This window comes from Xyrauchen texanus, chromosome 46 (assembly GCF_025860055.1).
Source record: "Xyrauchen texanus isolate HMW12.3.18 chromosome 46, RBS_HiC_50CHRs, whole genome shotgun sequence".
Lineage (NCBI taxonomy): Eukaryota > Metazoa > Chordata > Actinopteri > Cypriniformes > Catostomidae > Xyrauchen > Xyrauchen texanus.
This window is the reverse complement of record NC_068321.1, coordinates 878273-897081: the sequence shown is the minus strand read 5'-3', so window position 1 is coordinate 897081 and position 18809 is coordinate 878273. Positions and strand designations below refer to the sequence as shown.

The following is an 18809-nucleotide window of genomic DNA, read 5'->3' as shown; positions in this document are numbered from 1 at the left end:
AAAGTGGGCGTGGGTGCGAGTGTCTGCGCTATTTGTGGGTGTATGTAGGCAAACTGTGGGTGTATTATATGTAAATTAAGTATATAAATGCTATTTTCCTGAGAAATAGGTAATTGCACTAAGATATTTCAAAAGCAAGTCTTATTTTAGCTCAAAGTCTAAACTCAGTTTCTGCATTAGCAGTCTGGAGATTCCACCTGCAGATAGTAATAAAGTTCATGTACAAACTCTGAAAATATGATGGAACATAAAATTATGTAAATGGCGATCTGCACCACTTTGATTAAACAAATATTTAGCCACTTCAGCTGCCACCCGCATCGCTCCTTCTTCCCATGGGATTGAGGACGACCTGGCTGGTGATGGAGGCGACTTGGGGATGGCAGCAGGCTCAGTTTCGGCAGGTAAATCCCAACACGCTTGCTTGCTTGCCTCACGGCCAGCCTGCATTCTCCTTTGAGCCCCCAGAATTGGATGATGACGTCACCGCTGCATCAGAGAGCGTTCAGGCATCTGACGCAGAGGACTTGACTGGGCTGCCACCTTCGTGTCAGCCCGCTCAGTCTGAGGACGATGCGCAGATGGCCGACATGCTTGCCCGGGCTGCCGTGAGCATGGGCTTCGACTGGAACCCTCCGTTCTCCCCACACTGTAGGTTTTTGACTTCAAAAACCTGCAGTGCCACCGGACAGGCCGCCTCCGCCCTCCATGCTATGGCTCTCCTGCAGGTCCACCAAGCCAAGGCACTCAAAGAACTGCACCTGGGTAGTCCCAACCCCAATGTGCTTCAGGAAATGTACCTCTCTCTCAGAGCTACGAAGGTCACAGCGTGGGCACTCGGGTGGGCGATGGCCACTCTTGTGGTCCAGGAATGCCACCTTTGGCTGAACTTGGTCGAGATGCGCACCGTTGACGAGGCATGCTTTTTAAATGCCCCCGTCTCCCAGCTTGGCCTCTTCGGCGACACCATCCATGACTAAGATGATGAAGAAGGGTTTCTACAGCCCTTCATCGTACCCAAAAAAGACGGTGGGTTGCGGCCAATCTTGGACTTGCGAGGTCTCAACCGGGCTTTGCACAAACTCCCATTCAAAATGCTCATGCAGAGACAGATTCTAACTTGCGTTCGGCATCAACATTGGTCCACGTCTCCATCTTGCCTCGACACCGACCCTTCCTACGGTTCGTGTTTGACGACCAGGCATATCAGTACAAGGTCCTCCCCTTGGGCCTGTCCCTGTCCCCTCATGTCTTCACGAAGGTCGCAGAGGTAGCCCTTGCCCCGCTACGGGAAGTGGGCATCCGCATACTCAACAACCTCGACAACTGGCTAAACTCTCGAGAGTTACTATGCACTCACAGGGACCAGGTGCTCAGGTACCTTAGCCGTCTAGGGCTTCAGGTCAAATGGGAAAGGAGCGGTTTTCTCGGCAAGGAGTTAGACTCAGTCTCAATGACAGCACGCCTCACGAATGAGCGTGCACTGTCAGTGCTCAGGTGCCTCACTCTCTTCGAGCCCGGCACATCGGTTCCTCTAAAACCCTCGTTGATTCGGGGCAAGCACATCTTGATCCGTTCAGACAGCACCACCACCATACATAAATCGTCATGTTGGCGTGTGCTCTCATCATATGTCACAACACACCCGCCATCTCCTCCTTTGGATTCAGCAGCGACTCATGTCTCGGCACTCATATCCCGGGCAACGGGACCGCGGACGCGCTGTCGCAACAGGTTTTGCCCTGCGGAGAGTGGAGGCTCTACCCCCAGGTGGTCCAGCTGATTTGGGGCCAATTCGGCATGGCACAGGTGTACGCACAGATCTCTTTGCTTCTCAAGACAATTCTCACTGTCCGCACTGGTTCTCCCTGACAGAAGCCCCTCTCAGGACAGATGTGCTGGCACACAGCTGGCCCCAGGGGCTGCGCATGTACGCATTTTCTCCTGTGAGCCGTCTTGCACCGGTGTTGTGCAAGATCAGGGAAGTCACCTTAGTGGCTCTCACGCTCCTCACGACAGCACCAACCTGGAAAATTCCCCTGAGGAAGGACCTTCTTTCCCAGGGACGGGGCACCCTCTGGTATCCATGCCCAGACCTCTGGAACCTCCACGTCTGGCCCCTGGATGGGACGTGGAAGATCTGAGTGACCTACCGCCCACAGTCGTAGACACGATCAACCAAGCCAGAGCTCACTCCACCAGGCACCCTGAAGTGGCGCTTGTTCACGAATTGGTGTTCTTCCCGATCTGAAGACCCGCAGAGATGCGCAGTTCGGTCAGTGCTCACATTCCTGCAAGAGAGGTTGGAGGGGAGGCTGTCCCCCTGTATATGACACCTTTTTCTTGGGGCGTTGGGGAGGGTTACGTGCAGCTTACACAGTTGCTTCTAGCACGCTATGCCTTGCCAATCTCAAGACAGTGCTCCCTAAATTCCATCAGTATGTGGACTTTTCAAAGAGAGGGGCGAACACGCTTGATCTTGTTTACACAAACATCCCAGGCACATACCGGGTGGAGCCCCGCCCCCACCTCTGCTACTCAGACCACATCTCTGTTATGCTAATCCCATACAGACAACTGGTCAGGCGCACTACCACTTCAGAAGCAGGTGAAAACCTGGCCACAGGAGCCATCTCTGCTCTTCAGGACTGTTTTGAGTGTATTGACTGGCACATGTTCAGGGAGGCTGCAACATATGGTGACTTCCCATCACCACACGCTCCAACCAGAAGCCATGGATGACTGCGGAGGTGCGTGCACTGCTGAGGATCCGAAACGCTGCCTTCAGAGCAGGCGACAAGGGGGCCCTAAGAACAGTGAGGGCCAAACTGTCCCAGGCCTTCAATGCGCTCATGCCCAGAGAATCCACAGTCACTTCCAGGACAGCGGCGACACGCGGCGCATGTGGCAGGGCATCCAGACCATCACCAACTACAGGACAACATCAGCTGCCTGTGACAAAGATGCCTCACTTCCAGATGCGCTGAATGGCTTCCTCATGTGGTTTGAGGTGCAGAACAACGTGGTGGCGAGGAAGACCACCCCCACATCGCACTCACACCATCATCATGAAGTGCTTTGAGAGGCTCATAATGAGGCACATTAAGACCCAGCTGCCCCCTCACTAGACCCACTGCAGTTTGCGTATCGTCCCAACCGTTCAACAGACGACGCCATCGCCACCACACTTCATCTGGCCCTCACCCAACTAGATAAAAAGGACTCATACGTTCGAATGCTGTTCATAGACTTCAGCTCAGCATTCAATACAATCATTCCTCAGCACCTGATTGGAAAGCTGAACCTACTGGGCCTGGACACCTCCCTCTGCAACTGGATCCTGGTCTTCCTGGCTGGGAGACCTCAGAGACCTCGGGAACAGCATCTCCACCACCACCACACTGAGCACTGGGGCCTCCCAGGGCTGTGTGCTCAGTCCACTGCTGTTCACTTTGCTGACTGATGACTGTGCAGCAATGCACAGCTCGAACCACATCATCAAGTTTGCTGATGACACGACCGTGGTGAGTCTCATTAGCAAGAATGACGAGTTAGCATACAGATAGGAGGTGCAGTGGCTAACAGGCTGGTGTAGAGCCAACAACCTGTCTCTGAATGTGGACAAAACAAAAGAGATGGTTGTTGACTTTAGGAGAGCACAGAGTGACCACTCTCCACTGAACATCAATGGCTCCTCTGTGGAGATCATCAAGAGCACCAAATTACTTCATCACCTTACCTGGTCCCTCAACACCAGCTCTATTACCAAGAAAGCCCAGCAGCGTCTCTACTTTCTTCGAAGGCTGAGAAAAGCACATCTCCCACCCCCATCCTCACTACATACTATAGAGGGACTATTGAGTGCATCCTGAGCAGCTGCATCACTGCATGGTTTGGAACTTGCACCGTTTCGGACCGCAAAGCCCTGCAGAGGATAGTGAGGGCAGCTGAGAAGAACATCGGGGTCTCTCTTCCCTCCATTAAAGACATTTACACAAAAATCTGCATCCGCACAGCAACTAGCATTGTGGATGACCCCACACACCCCTCACACAAACTCTTCACCCTCCTGCCATCTGGCAAGAGGTACCGAGCAAGCATTCAGGCCCTCATGGCCAGACTGTGTAACAGCTTCTTCCCCCAAGCCATCAGACTCCTCAATACTCAGAGACTGGACTGACACACACACACACACACACACACCTGTATACCATCCAACTTTTGCATATGTCCAGAGTTGCACTTTAATTAATTGTCACTTATACCTGGCTGCTACCTCAATAACTGCTATGTCCATAGAACACTATTTCATAGTATGTTATGTTTACATTTTGCATTTTTAGAAAGTGTCATCTTTTTGCACTACCGTAATTTCCGGACTATAAGCCGCAACTTTTTTCCCACGCTTTGAACCTCGCGGCTTATACAATGACGCGGCTAATATATGGATTTTTCCCGCTTTCAAATTTTATATAAAAAATAAATAAATAAATTCTGTGACGTGCTCAGTTTTTTGGTGCCGTGAAGCTTTCATTAGACCAATTGAAATTGCCGAACGGGTTAAGGTCAAAACAACTTTTTTTGTTTACTGTTTAGATTAAATCGAGCGTGCTCAATCTTCCCATCATTCTGATTACGGTAGTAATTTTGTCAACCTCACCATGGCAAAGACATGGAGAAATGCATATGATGCTGCTTTTAAGTTGAAGGCGGTTGATCTGGCTGTTGGAAAAGGAAATAGAGCTGCTGCACGGGAGCTTGGTCTTAATGAGTCGATGATAAGACGTTGGAAACAGCAGCGTGAGGAATTGACTCAGTACAAAAAGACAACTAAATCTGAGGCTATTCAACTCCGACACCGAAGGAGATGACTTCAGTGGTTTCAGTGCACAGGACGAGGAAGATAGTGACCAATGACTTTCTTGGTAGGCTACTGTTTACTGCAAATGTTTTATTACAAGCTGTGTGTGGCAGCGGGGGCATGGTCAAGCGCCCGTCCGGAGAGAAAAGCTGTAAGGCGCTTACACCTGCGCTAAATTATGTCTAACACCGGTGTCTAATTTCAAGTGCCCTGCTTCACGTGTCCTTCTTGGGAAAACTGTCACACGGGCACCAGTGTGACAGTTTTCAGCAGGGCACTTGACGTTCCAGGTAAGGCTGTTAATGGCCACAGCAATGTTTACAATCAATTTTATAAAGTTTCTCAATTCTTCTATGCGCCAACACTAGACTGACGTGTGTCACTCTCTCAGCTCTGTGGCTGCTGCCTTTTTATGCCGTTCTCCCCATGCTTACTGAAATTAGACACCGGCGTTAGACATAATTTAGCTCAGGTGTAAGCGCCCTTACCGCTTTTCTCTCCCGGACGGGCGCTTGACCACGCCCCCGCTGCCACTTTTATTTTTGTTACAAGCCGTGTTTCGTTAAAGCCTGAGTAAAGTTCATTTGTTTCAATGTACCGGTAGGCACCTGTGGCTTATTTATGTTCAAAATAATATTTTATTTAAAAATCAGTGGGTGCGGCTTATATTCAGGTGCGCTCAATAGTCCGGAAATTACGGTACTCAGATTACAAATGTGTACTGGTTGGCGCTGCACTGTCTCTTACTGTGCCTATTATCCTGTTCCTTTTAGTAATTTATTGTACTCTCCAATCATTTTTTGCACATGTTTGCACATGCACTTTATGTAGAAATGTTATTTAGTCTGTGTAGTCTCATGTGGTTCTGTGTTTGTCCTATGTTGTTTTATGTAGCACCATGGTCCTGGAGGAATGTTGTCTCGTTTTGCTGTGTACTGTACTGACTGTATTTGGTTGAACGACAATAAAAAACACTTGACTTGACTTGACAATTTATTATCTTAAGTTTAAAACTAAAATATTTTTGTAGTTGACACTACAGCCATGAAATCCAAAAAATCCCCCAAAATTATATTTTAAAAATCACATTAATCATAAAATAATATACTTAAACTATTTTGTTGGAGCAAAGCAGAGATGACAGCAGATGAGCAGAGAATGTATGTGACAGTGCTTTGTAGATGTTGTTTCACAATGCACAGCCGCAAACAGTGAAAAACAATATGTATTTGTAATTTCTATGAAGCCCATATTTATAATGCATTGTAAAGGCATTATAATGCATTAGTAATGTATCATAATACACCCTATAATATGTTATAACTTCTCATAAATAGTTCCTTCGAACACACTGTTCACAGATTGCTCCTTGCGCGCCTACGATGCGCAAGCCATTGGAGATTGCTTCCCGCTGCTGCAGCTGGTGTCTGGATTTTCTACATTCCTCAACCCAGAAACTGCTCATTATTACTGTTAATAAATCCTTTGAACTGTTCCTCTGCTCTTGGGTCCATTTGTCTCACTATCGTTCGTTACAGAACAATCTAGCCATTATGGACCCAGCGGTGGAAACCACTCTTTGCTCTGCACTCTCACAGCAGGGAATATTGCTGGAACGTCAGCAGGATCAAATTGCTGCCTCAAACTGGTCTTGGGAGGTGACAACTTCGCAGCTGGCTGAGCTCCCTACTTTGTTCAGCAGCTTCCTTACCATCTCGACAGTTCTTCTGGCTCCTGGATGCTTTGAAGCCCGTATTCCCTATCCAGCCCCGTATTTAGGTGAGGTTGAATCCTGCAGTGCATTCCTTTCACATTGTTCCCTGTTCTTCATGTTACAGCCCTACACTTTCACTTCGGATACGAAGAAGGTGGCCTGTGGTATATGCTCCTCAATGGAAGGGCAATTGAATGGGCATTGCCATGAAATATCAAAAACATCCCTGCTGCGCTTCCTTCCAGGGTTGGGAGGGTTACTTTGGAATGTATTCCACTACAGATGACAAAATACATGCTCTAAATTGTAATTTGTAAGGCATTCCGTTAGATTAATCAAGGTCAGTAACATATTCTAAATACTTTGGATTACTTCTTCAGCACTGGTAGATTTTTTTCACATGTTTTGACTATAAAAACTCTGCCACTACCGTAAGACAAAATACACATGTTAAAAGTACATTCTCTGAAAAACCGAAATATCATATGCAGTGTTGTTTCTAAAAAAGTTCATTCAAATTTATCTTGTTTTAAGGATTTGTAGATATTTTTACAGGAAAACAATACAAACATTATCATCAAGAATATGATTTTTGCCCTAATATCAAAGGTCTTACTAGAAAAAAAGAAATTATGATCCAACATGAATTTATGTGCATGTAAAATGGCTAGAAATAGCATTTTAGCTTAGCATAAAGCTGACAATTTAAACAAGGTTTATTTCTATTTCTTCTGCTCCAAACTTACTTCTCTGTCTGCTCGTATGAATGTAACGCATCATAAGAAAGTGTTCCAGTGCTGTTCAAATTCACTTTGGATCGCATCATTTTTATGTATAAATGTTTTCCATCTGAAAGGATTATATGAAACAAATGACAATACAATGCAAAGTAAACTCTTCAGTAATCATTAATAATTAAAATAATTATTTAATTTGAACTGTAGTGGAATACAGTTACTTATATTTTGTATTTTAAATAATAATCCCATTACATGTATTCCTTTACTCCCCAACAGAGTTCCACCGAGTGTTTGATCACTCGGCTCAAGGTTGGAAGGCGGTGAGGGTTTTATCTGGACTGTCTAAAGTAGATCGACGAGTATCAGATTATGCAATTGAATTTCGCACCCTAGCTGCTTCATGCGCTTCGATGACTTTAGGGATTTGGCTATCCGAGTCGACCAACGCCACCTACCCTGGTGGCTGATCCTCCTATCCATTCTGCCTCTCCAGCCACTCACAAGTATCACAGCCCGACACTGAGCCTATGCTAGTCATTTAGTCAAGTCGCTAGAACTCAAATCTCATGCAGGGAGAAACAGCGACATCTTGTTAATGGATTGTGTTTTTACTGCTTCCTGTCCGGTAAAAGACATCGCTCGTCGGTAAGAGAGGGGTTACTGGTGAGCGCAATACCTTTGGAAAAAAACCCTGGACTTTGGAAACTTCTCTTGGCCCAGCTGCATTATGGATCTGCCTGTAACACAGTTTCTACCTTGGTTGATTCTGAAGGGAAATTTATGGATTTCGAATTGGCTTCTAAGTGGTGACTTCCTTTGGTTCAGTTGGAAAGATCCATCACCGGCCACACCATAAGTGGCCCGCCACAGTCCGTCATCGCTCAATCCACAAAGCCATCACCTTCGTCTCTGGGAATCATATGGAGCAGTTGTCCTTCTACCTTATCTAATCTCCAATGGCACCGGTAGAGTTGGGGCATCCTAGGTTGGAAACGCACAACCCACACATAGATTGGTCAACCAACACTGTTCTTGCTTGGGGTCCTTATTGTTTGTCTTAACTCTGCTCTTTCCACTGTCCAGTCTTGTGTTTCATTGCAGAATGAACCAGTGGACTTATCCAGAGTACCGATGACAGTCCATGACTTGAGGCGGTGTTCAGCCGGTCCACGCTATGACCCTTCCTCCTCATCGCACGTACGACTATTTGATTGAATAGCTTCTTGGCACTTCACTACCTCGGAGTTGGCTGTATTCGCTCTCGGTTCCAGAGAGGGAGGCAATGAACAGGTTAATCAAAGATTCTCTAACTGCCGGTCTAATTTGCCCTTCCTTTTCGCCAGCAGGGGCAGGGTTCTTCTTCGTGAGGAAGAACGACGGCTCACTTATTCCATATATTAGTTATTGGGGGCTGAATGACATTAAGAATCGCTATCCTGTACTCCTACTCCTCAGCCTTCGAGCTGCCATCTTCCAGGGGCTCGTGAATGACATGCTGAGAGACATGGTCTATCATTTTATGTTTGTCTATCTTGATTATGTTCTGATCTTCTCCCAGAATATCCAGGACCATGTGCTTCAGCGACTGTTAGAGATTTTCATCTGAGGTTGGTGTCGGTGCAGTCTTGTCACAGCGCTCCCCCTCGTATGGAAAGATTCGTCCATGTGCCTTTTTTTTCACACAGTTTAACACCAGCTGAACAGAATTACGACATCGGCAACCGAACATTATTGGCTGTCCGGTTGGCCTTCTGTGAGTGGCGTCACAGAAGCTCCTCCAACCGCTGCCTGTCCCTTACAGACACTGGAAAAACATAGCAATGGATTTCATACCTGTTACAACCCCCGTGGCAACACAGTAATTTTGACTGTAGTTGACCAATTCTTGAAGGTGGCTCGTTTTATTCCCCTCCCCAAATTTCATTCAGCGAGGGAGACAGCGGTAGCAGTCACTGTCACGGCTCCGGTGAGATTGTTGGTTTGTTTAGTATGTTTTGTTATTTTCACTCCCTCATGTCTCGCAGGCACGGCTGGCATAATCTCTCATAATACACCCCATAATTAGGGCTGGGTATCGAGTTCGATACATTTTAGGCACCGACCGAATTGCCTGTAAACTATCGAGTATTGAAAAATGCTATGTCGTCTGGTACCAAATTTCGGTTCCAGGGCTGAGAATGAATGTTATAATTAACATTGCTAACACTGTTCTACATTACAGAGAAATACAAACCCGTAATAATGAGCCTATAAAATATACATTTTACAAGCGCATACACGTAGCGAGTTGCAGTGACATAGGCAAAAGTGGTAATAATTCTGAATGTGTCGGAAAAACCAGCAAGAGACGTCTGAACATTTTGTTAATTTATAGAGAGAAATGCACATTAGGGTTGTGCCGACAGACGATGATCTCGGGATCAAAGATGGGCAGAGTGATCACCAATAGCTGATGCCTTTGAACATGTCATGATGATATTTGACTTGTTTTCCCATTAATCTATTAAATTATTATTATTATTAGACTATTATAATGATCAAATTAATGTAAAAAAAATTATTTTCCCGTAGACATTCTTTATTATATTATTAAGTACAGATGACAGAAAAGCCGTATATACGCATATATGACACGCTGATACAGAGGCGTGCAGTCTCGTGGAACACGCACATCTAAGGATCTCACACTTTGTTTCTGACTTCCGATTTTTATTTTTTATGAGTGCTGCAAATTAATTCAGACCTCTTAGTTCAGGAGGTGCTTTGAGTTCAGTTCACATTAAATCCACAGAGCAGTTTGTTGTGAACGCAACTCTGCAGCCTGTAAAAATAATACTAACTATATAAATAATACAAAATGTATCAAATATCAAATATACAAAATATACATGATTTATATTTCAGTGATTATTATCATCATTATAATTATTATTTTTACATTTATAATTGTTATTATAAAAAGTAATTTTCCACCTGCATGTTTAGATGGATTCTTGCCTGACGGTAAATGGAAAAGTGGTTATGTATATAGCCCTCTGTATATTTATATTATTTTATCACTTTATTATTTATTTATTTGCTGTTTCGTTTGAAGTGCAATTTGAATTTAGAAATGTATTTGATATAAGTTTTTCTTTTTTTTATTATTTAATTTTCAATGCAAAATCAATAAAGCATGAATATTCACTATAACCTCAGCCCCGAGGTTTCTGATGTAATTGTATATATATATTGTGAAGGAGGTATATTATACATGATATATTTTCCTGGATAACTAAATACTCGACAGGTAGAGAATGCACAGATGAAGCTCGTCTTTGCCAGAGAGATGTTCACAACTGTTGTAAAGCCATCTTTCAAAAAGTTGAACAACACATTTTAAATGCACTTATTTTTTTACAGTTTCATTTGAACTTTTAGTTAAAATAAATAAAAAATAAAGTTCAACGTTTGAAATCAAGATGTCTTGCTTTATTGTGTAAGCTTAACCTTAACCATGTTTACTGAAAATTATCCCATAGTACCACATAGTGTCCAACCAGCGGTAATACCGTGGTTCGTCATTTTTTTTTTTTTTTTACGAAAAAGTGTCGAAACAAGTAATGTTTAGGAACCTGTATCGAAGTCAAGGTATCGGTATCTGTATCGAAAATGTCTGAATGATACCCAGCCCTACCCATAATATGTTATAACTTCTCATGAATAACTCTACATTATAATACTGCAGAAGTTATAATGATTTACATATATTTGTAATATATATGTAATAGGTATGCTTTAAGGAAAGTGACAAAAGCAATGTCTTCTTATAGACATCCATAATATATTTTGAAGTGGTTAGACATTACAAGTCATGCTGGGAGTTTATAAACATTACACATGCACAAAATACAAAATAACACACATTCAATGTAAATTTTGAGATATTATGAAAAACACTTGTAAAGCTACAAGGATAATATATATCAGAAACTTTCTCTTAAGAAAAATGTTTAGCCATGTAGCCAATCTTCTTGAGAGTAAACACACCCAAGAATAAAATAAATAATAATAATATAAAAAATAAATAAAACTATAGCCGCAAGCGACTTTTGTCTGAGGCCAAGCACTTATGGAGAGATGACCAAAATAATCACATTTGACAGAAAAGATCCTGTGGATGCTGTGGACAGCTATTTTGATATGACATTTTACCTGCTTTGAACACAGTTGCAAAAATAGGATTTTAATTTATAGTGTGTCCTTGCAACAAAAATTAATAAACCTTGAATATGTTACCTCAGATTGTTCTCTTTTCCAAGTGTACAAATTTTGAAAATTGCACTAATTAGTCATTATAAGCCATGGCCAAAACATATTTGTTCATATCTTTGTAACGATTAGAAGCATAAAAAATATTTTAATATATTTTTGTCACGAGGGTCTGTAGATGATATATACCTAGTTTCGTGACAATCGGGCAAATGGCCTAGAACGAGTTCGAAAAAATATGTTTTTCAAATAAATCGAAATTGCAAACAAAGTTTCTTGTGGAAATGGAAATTCAATGACCATATCATTGTGGGACACTGGTGGATTCAGAGAAGCTACACATTTGTATTGTAGCCTATAAGGTTCTGGAGTAATGAGTAAAAATGCGATAATGTCATAATTATATCACCCCCGTGTGGCTGATTGTCACAAAAGTTTATATGCGGCTTAGAGTTGACACCCTGCTTGTGTATAGTCATTTCCATAACCCTTGGACATTCCAAATACAAGTTATAAGGGGCTGAAATTTTATTGGCCGTTCGCGGACATTTTTGTTCATTTGTCAAATGGATTTTTTAAAGAATATGTTATCATTTGAACCAAAGAAGATGCATATTTAATTAGAACTTTGTTGCTCAAACGGCTGTAAATTGTAACAAAAAATTATGGCTGTAAAATATTTTTTTTAGTTGTAGTGCCCTTACAACTTGTATGAAACTTACAATTGGAGTTTGCATTGAGTAGATATTGATCAATTACTCAAATCACATTAAACCAAAGGAATTGTATCGTCAACATCTTCGGAATGATTTGATGTATCGAAATTCTGTTGAGAACTTTTTGTCAGGAGGGTCTGTAGATTATGTATGTGGTCTAGGAGGAGTTTTTGAAAAAGTATGTTCAAAATGGCAGAAAAAATTACAGATGGAAATGCTATCGGAGATAATTTGTAGGGCTCACTCAAGGACTTAGAGGAAAATAATATTTTGATTCTAGCCCTTACAGTTGCAAAGATTTGAGTCAAAACTTAAAAGTGTCTATTATAATACCACCTAGGGTCAGATGGTTTTGTGTTTGTGCTGAGTAGTGGGGCGGCGATCATCCTGCCAAATTTAGTGTCTCCATGACTTACAGTCTCTGACACCCAGACACTTTTAGGGCAGAAAAAATAATAATAAAAATTATAAAATCAGTACCATTATAATAGGTATCCATCAGCTTCGCTGCTTGTCCCCATAATAAGAAAATTAGAACAAATACAATAGGGTTTGCTTGGACCCCTAAAAATCAAACTGATTCTATACTGGACTGTATTTAATAAATTATAATGTATGTTCATCTTATTTGGAGACCTATTTTTATAAATAACTTCCATTATATAAGTTTGACATGTAATGTATTGAATGTACAAGTTTATGTTATGGCTGTTTATAAGAAGATATTTATTTTGGAACTTTACATAAAGCAGGTAAAGGCAACTTATGATATGATCATGTTATTTTCACTGTTTACAATATGCTGCTTTTGTCACAGCTCCGGTGAGCTTTTCAGTTTGTTTTATATGTTTTGTAATTTTCTCTCTCAAGTCTCAAGGCGCAGCTGGCATGCATGATCGGCATTTCCATGGGAACACTGATTGTTTCTAGGGAAATGCTGATCATGCCACTGATTAGTGGGCCAAGCAACATCTCTTTTCCATGTTTCGGACACTGCCTTTGTCCACGGCCACGAGGGCCATTTCCCTGCAGTTGACAGCACCCATGGCCATGAGGGCCATTTCCCAGCTGCAGCCAGTGCCCACAACTACCAAGGCTAACGAGCTGTTGTCCACATTTGCCACGACCAATGAGCCAGCACCCACACATGCCACAGTCAATGAGCCTGTTCCTAAAGCATCATCCATTCCAGAGCCAGTGCCTGAAGCCTTGGCCGTCCCAGTGCCAGCATCCTCAGTCATAACAGCCACTCACATAGCAGTGCTCCCAGAAGTCTGGAAGAGGAGGAGGGCTCTTGTTCCCCAGCCTGCCACTGCCAGTTCTCACAGCCACGGAGGCTGGTCCCCAGTCACTGCTTGTGGTAACAGCCATGGATGCTGTTCCCCGGTCACTGCCAGTTCTCACGGCCATGGAGGCCTGTTACAGGGCAGAGGGCAAGGCCAGGGCCGGGCCATGATTTTACACACCTGGCCCCTTATCAGGCTAATCAAGCCTCCGAGAGTGATAAAGGCGACTGCCAGGGCTGGACTGGGAACAGAAATCGGCCTGGGATTTTACAAGACAACTGGCCCAACTGTTGATCGGGGGCGTTCACTGTCCTTTTCTGCATATCCTTTTCTGTGCCGTTTTGTGGTCCTTTCTACATAACCCGGCAGCTCGTTGTTGTTTATTGCGGCCGATTCGTCACGTTTCACGGCCGAATCACTGGCCCACTTGGTTCTCCCGAAGGACATTCCGCCCCAAGTGCCAAGTGGGAAAATGCCCGGTATGCCAGATTATGGGCAGCTGTCCCTTCACCATATTAAGCGTGATATTATTCACAGTTTTCCTGAGCAAATACTGGGCGGCGATTCTGAATGCCATAAGAAGCAATGTAAAACCTACCGAAACAAGTGACAAAGAACAACAGCCATTTTATGTGTTATTTGGAGTTAAAATGAACTTGTGCAGTTGTTGGCTGTCATGAAAACTTGAAGTACTTTAAGTGAATTCTATCAAAGTAACTAATCTCTGGCCACTGCTTCATTGTCATCTGTCACACTGTCAAAAGACACTCATCGCGACTCTGTAAAGTATCGGCACTATGGAGCCACATATTTATTTATTTATTTTTGGCCATGTTTACAATTGTAATATACTAAACATCACCTTATATATTAAAAACATACACTGATGTGAGTAAAAACACTGGAGACCAGAAAATGAAGTGTTATGAATCACTGTACATTTACACTCTATATTTTTCTGCCTACTATTAAAGAAATGCTAATGGATTTCATAATGTATGATTGAAATTCAATTCCAGACTTTAGAGGGCTGAATGTAAAATTAACAATGTCAAATTTGGTTTTCATTGTTACACTTTTTTTTTCTCTGAAATTTTCCTCAAACCCCATAGTGCCCCATTGCAGTCCCTGCGGGTTCCTGGACCCCAGTTTGAAAACCCCTCCAGGATTCATGAAAATTAAGAAAAGTAAGCTATTCATATTAGAGATTTCAGTTTTCGAAAAGCTCTTTCCATTTTTGTGTAAAATACGCATCAGGCTGTATAGTGGCTGTATAGTCTATAATAGTCTTACAGAGATTCCAGGGCAGGGGGTCTCATGTCAGGATGAATCTTACAGCCAGATCCAAAAAAGGCTCATCTCGACAGTTGTCATCTTGCCATCACCATTGCTTTGGCCAATTGAATAAAATGTGAAATTTGCAATGCATACATTGACATGACACATGATTTATGAGTTCTTAATGCTCTACATAGAAAAGATAGTGGAGATACGATCCTAGTGGAGATACGATCACATTAGCATCTTGTGGATGGGAATCAGCATCCAAAACACAACAAGTGCTGGTATCAGTGATGCTTCAACAAAACAAAAGCTGGTGACCAGGGGTGTCACTGCTTAGAAACAACTTTTATACAACTTGCAAATGGCTAGAATCAACTAGGAACAACCAATTGAAAGGGACACCAAATGGTCCAATGTCAGCTCAAAATAGGTGGGGTTTTTTGTTGTGTAATGCCATGGTCAGTGCCGTCTGACATGACAATTTGTCATTTGTGCACATTTTCAGGGTGAGTGCTCAAATATAATCAGTCAAGCTCAGACAAAAGACAAAACAAAAGCCCTGTGGTGCAGTAAAGCAGTGGTGGAATGCAGGACTGTCCCCGTCACAATCACATCCCTTCATAATGTGGAAAAAGACACATACCTCCTCGTCTCGCTCCAGTTCCAGACCCATCGCCATCAGGTTACCTTCAAACTCTTCACGCCGTAAACACTTGTCATCATCGTGGTGGTCCGTGCTGTGGTCGGGCAAACCCACTTCAGGGTCATCTTTGGGTGGGGGTGGAGGCGGCACTCGACCCCTTCGCAGGGTTCGAGTGAAGGCGTTTTCTGTGAGGTGTGACGTGTGTCGGCGTGAGCGTGAGCTGCTGATCTTTTTGATCTGGTAAGTGAGGATGTAGTCCACATGTCGCTTGCCATCCTGGAAGTACAGACCTCGCCGACATTGTGTGTTCTCCTCGGGAGTGAGAGAGTTCAGGAGCTGAGGGGAGAAGGGAGGGCCAAACATTAGCCACGCTGAGTGTGTGTGTGTGTGTGTGTGTGTGTGTGTGTGTGTGTGTGTGTGTGTGTGTGTGTGTGTGTGTGTGTGTGTGTGTGTGTTTGTCCAGTGAAATGTTAAGATGTGTCTGAACTCAGCAGAAAATTGACCAGCTTTAACAATGAGTGTAATTATTTGCTGGAACAAAATGTCCTACATCCCCTATACAATATATAGGCAATTAAACATATTGACAAAAGATTTTATTTTAAAATATATAATAAATGATTATCTTTGTGAAATATCTTAAATGTTTAGGGTGATCTTAGTGGAGAATATATGTTGGAAACTTTTTCTGAGAAAAAACCTATTTAATGGCTTATTTATATTCAAATGACATCCAGATGGGACAAATAAAAGAATAATTATTTTCACACTTTTTATGGTTGGATTTAATTATCATCAAACCTTAAGTATGAATTGTAGGTAAAACACAGTCGATGTTACTGTGTGTAATATTAATGTGTGTTTCACTCATTTCCTGATTCCGATTTTTTGAACCCCAAAAGATTCATATTTGTATATCTCTAAACTTTTTAAAATATAAAATCCTTTATTTCTCAGATTCTATAAATATATAATTATTGTATATTTCCCTGTCTATGCAATAGTACAAATAGTACACAGGAATATGGGATCTTTAGCTGCATGACAGACTAACACTGAAAAATGTTTGTGCAATTACATGTGATCAATGTGATACAAATATTTTAGTTTTAGAATTTTTCAATAGAAAACATTACTTAAACTTATACAGGCTAGGTTTCCCCAAAATACCAGAATATGTTGCAGCCTACTATGCGTATGTCATAGTGGACATATAAAGCACAGCCCCATTTAGACAAGTTTTTTTGACTGAAGGGAGGAGAGCACCTCTCATGGTCCCTTAACAGCAAGAAATCAGTAGTGTGTCAAGTGTACACAGCGTCTCGTTCCCTCATGTCAGGGAACCAAGACTACAGACGTAACCGAGACATTCCCTTTCAAGTTGGTCACTTCAACACTCCATCAGTAGCTGACTCAATGTGAGCCTATGTCATTACACCTTGCTACTGATTCAATCACACTGGGGCAATGCCTAATAGCCATCAGGGTATTGAAAAGGCATTGACATAACCAACCCTTCAGATTCAAAAATAGTAAGTAACAGGAAGAGCACTAAACTATTCATGGTTAAGTAGTAAGACAGTGACAATAGCCTTACTAGTATACTAGGAAACAAATTCTAAAACTCACCTCCTCATCCAGTGGGAAGGAATATAGCAGAACGGACACGATCAAGGAAAAGAATGACACTAGCCGACACATTGCTCACATCCTCATATTCCCACACAATTGGATTAAAGAGAAAGAGAAAATGGTCCTGGGCTGCGTTTCCCAAAAGCATCGCAAGATTAAATTGCTCATAGAGACCATTGGCGCCAATGGTTTCTATGATCTACTTATGCTTACGATCCTTTTGGAAAACACATCCCTAGACGAACACATAATACAAGCCCAGAGGGGTTAAGGCAGCTGCAGCGGCCATCAAACCCAAGGCCTTTTGCAGCAGTACCTCTACCCCCGATTTTCAAAAATGATTCAAGTCCCAGTTGATTTAGTGCATTCATTATTTAGATGCACCTACATGACCACCAAGTCTAACTTCATACACAAGAAGGAAACTTGCTGACTAGGCACCAAGACACTTTTTGCCCAACTGACTTTGAGGCCTAAATTCTCCAGAGGTGTAAGCAGCAGATCCCTGCACTTGCACATTTGTTTCTCTGATTGAGCTAAATGCAACCAATTGTCGGGGTAGGTCAATACATGGACACCGCTAAGCCTTAGAGAAGATCCAGAACCAGATCAACACATTTAGTAAATGCACGGGGTGCCAGGGACAAGCAGAAGGGCAGGACTTTGAATTGGTATGCAATCCCCTCGCGGCAGAGGGAGCAGCAAAACGGCATGAAAGCACTGAACAGGCAAAGCAGCTTAAGATTGAGAAGAGGAGAGACGCAAGGCTTAAGTCAGTGACAAATCATCCTAAAACTCTCTGTGCTCATTATTTCGTCCTCACTGGATATAGGTAGGATAGGGGACTGGCATCAGAAAACTTCTGCAGAAAACTCAGATATATAGAAACTGCAGATTTGGGACACCCATCATTAACAAATGTCTGTACATCTCCCACCCCTTGTGTGTTTTATTAAATATTTTAGCTTATTTGATAATAACTTTAGCAGAAAAAAGACTGTGGTACTCTCAACTACGTTTAAGAAATGTTATCATATTTAAATCCATTAGACAGAATTCAGCAGAATTTTCAATAAAATCGGTCCAGACATTTTCACTGATGTATAAATTTGCCTTTTTAAATAAAAGTTTTTTAAATTCTTTTAAATTCTTTTAAATTCTTTTTAAATTCTTTTAAGTGAAAGAATTCTTTTAAATTCTTTTTAAATTCTTTTAAGTGAAAGAATCTGAAGATATTCCCTTTGGGATCCTCTGAGCCAATGAGCTCTGTTTTAAAGCTCTAAAGCTCTTGCCTGTAAAGACTGACTATAGCACGAACCAATAGCATTTGAGTGCAGGCTGTGATCATCGATTTGACCCACAGAACGAATACTCCCCTTCACTGAACCAGTCGGCCATTTGAGTCTGAATGAGACGAGACATCTACTGTAGTTCGTGAACGAACTGAATGTACTGATACTCCCGTTCGTAAACAAAATGAAAGAATCATACACCTTGTTCATGAACGAGAATCTGGTGGCTGACTGAATGAAAGGGGGCTAGCTGTTTGTTCAGTTCAACATGTGAGATAATGGCATTCAATAAGAAGAAAAGGATGAATGTGAAAAAATGCTTGGCCGGAACTGAAAATTCAGGACACACTGGGCCGAAAACCAAGGCATAAAATTATCATTTTAAATTAG

At 42.4% G+C, this 18809-nt stretch overlaps 1 protein-coding gene across 1 annotated transcript in view; it reads right to left on the bottom strand.

The window, feature by feature from the left end:
* Positions 1-18809, bottom strand: part of LOC127637937 (anoctamin-1) — a 147472-nt gene that overhangs the window by 115079 nt on the left and 13584 nt on the right. Inside the window, exon 3 of the mRNA XM_052119208.1 lies at positions 15496-15831. Within this exon, the coding sequence (XP_051975168.1) occupies positions 15496-15831 (336 nt within the window). The remainder of the gene's footprint in view (positions 1-15495; positions 15832-18809) is intronic.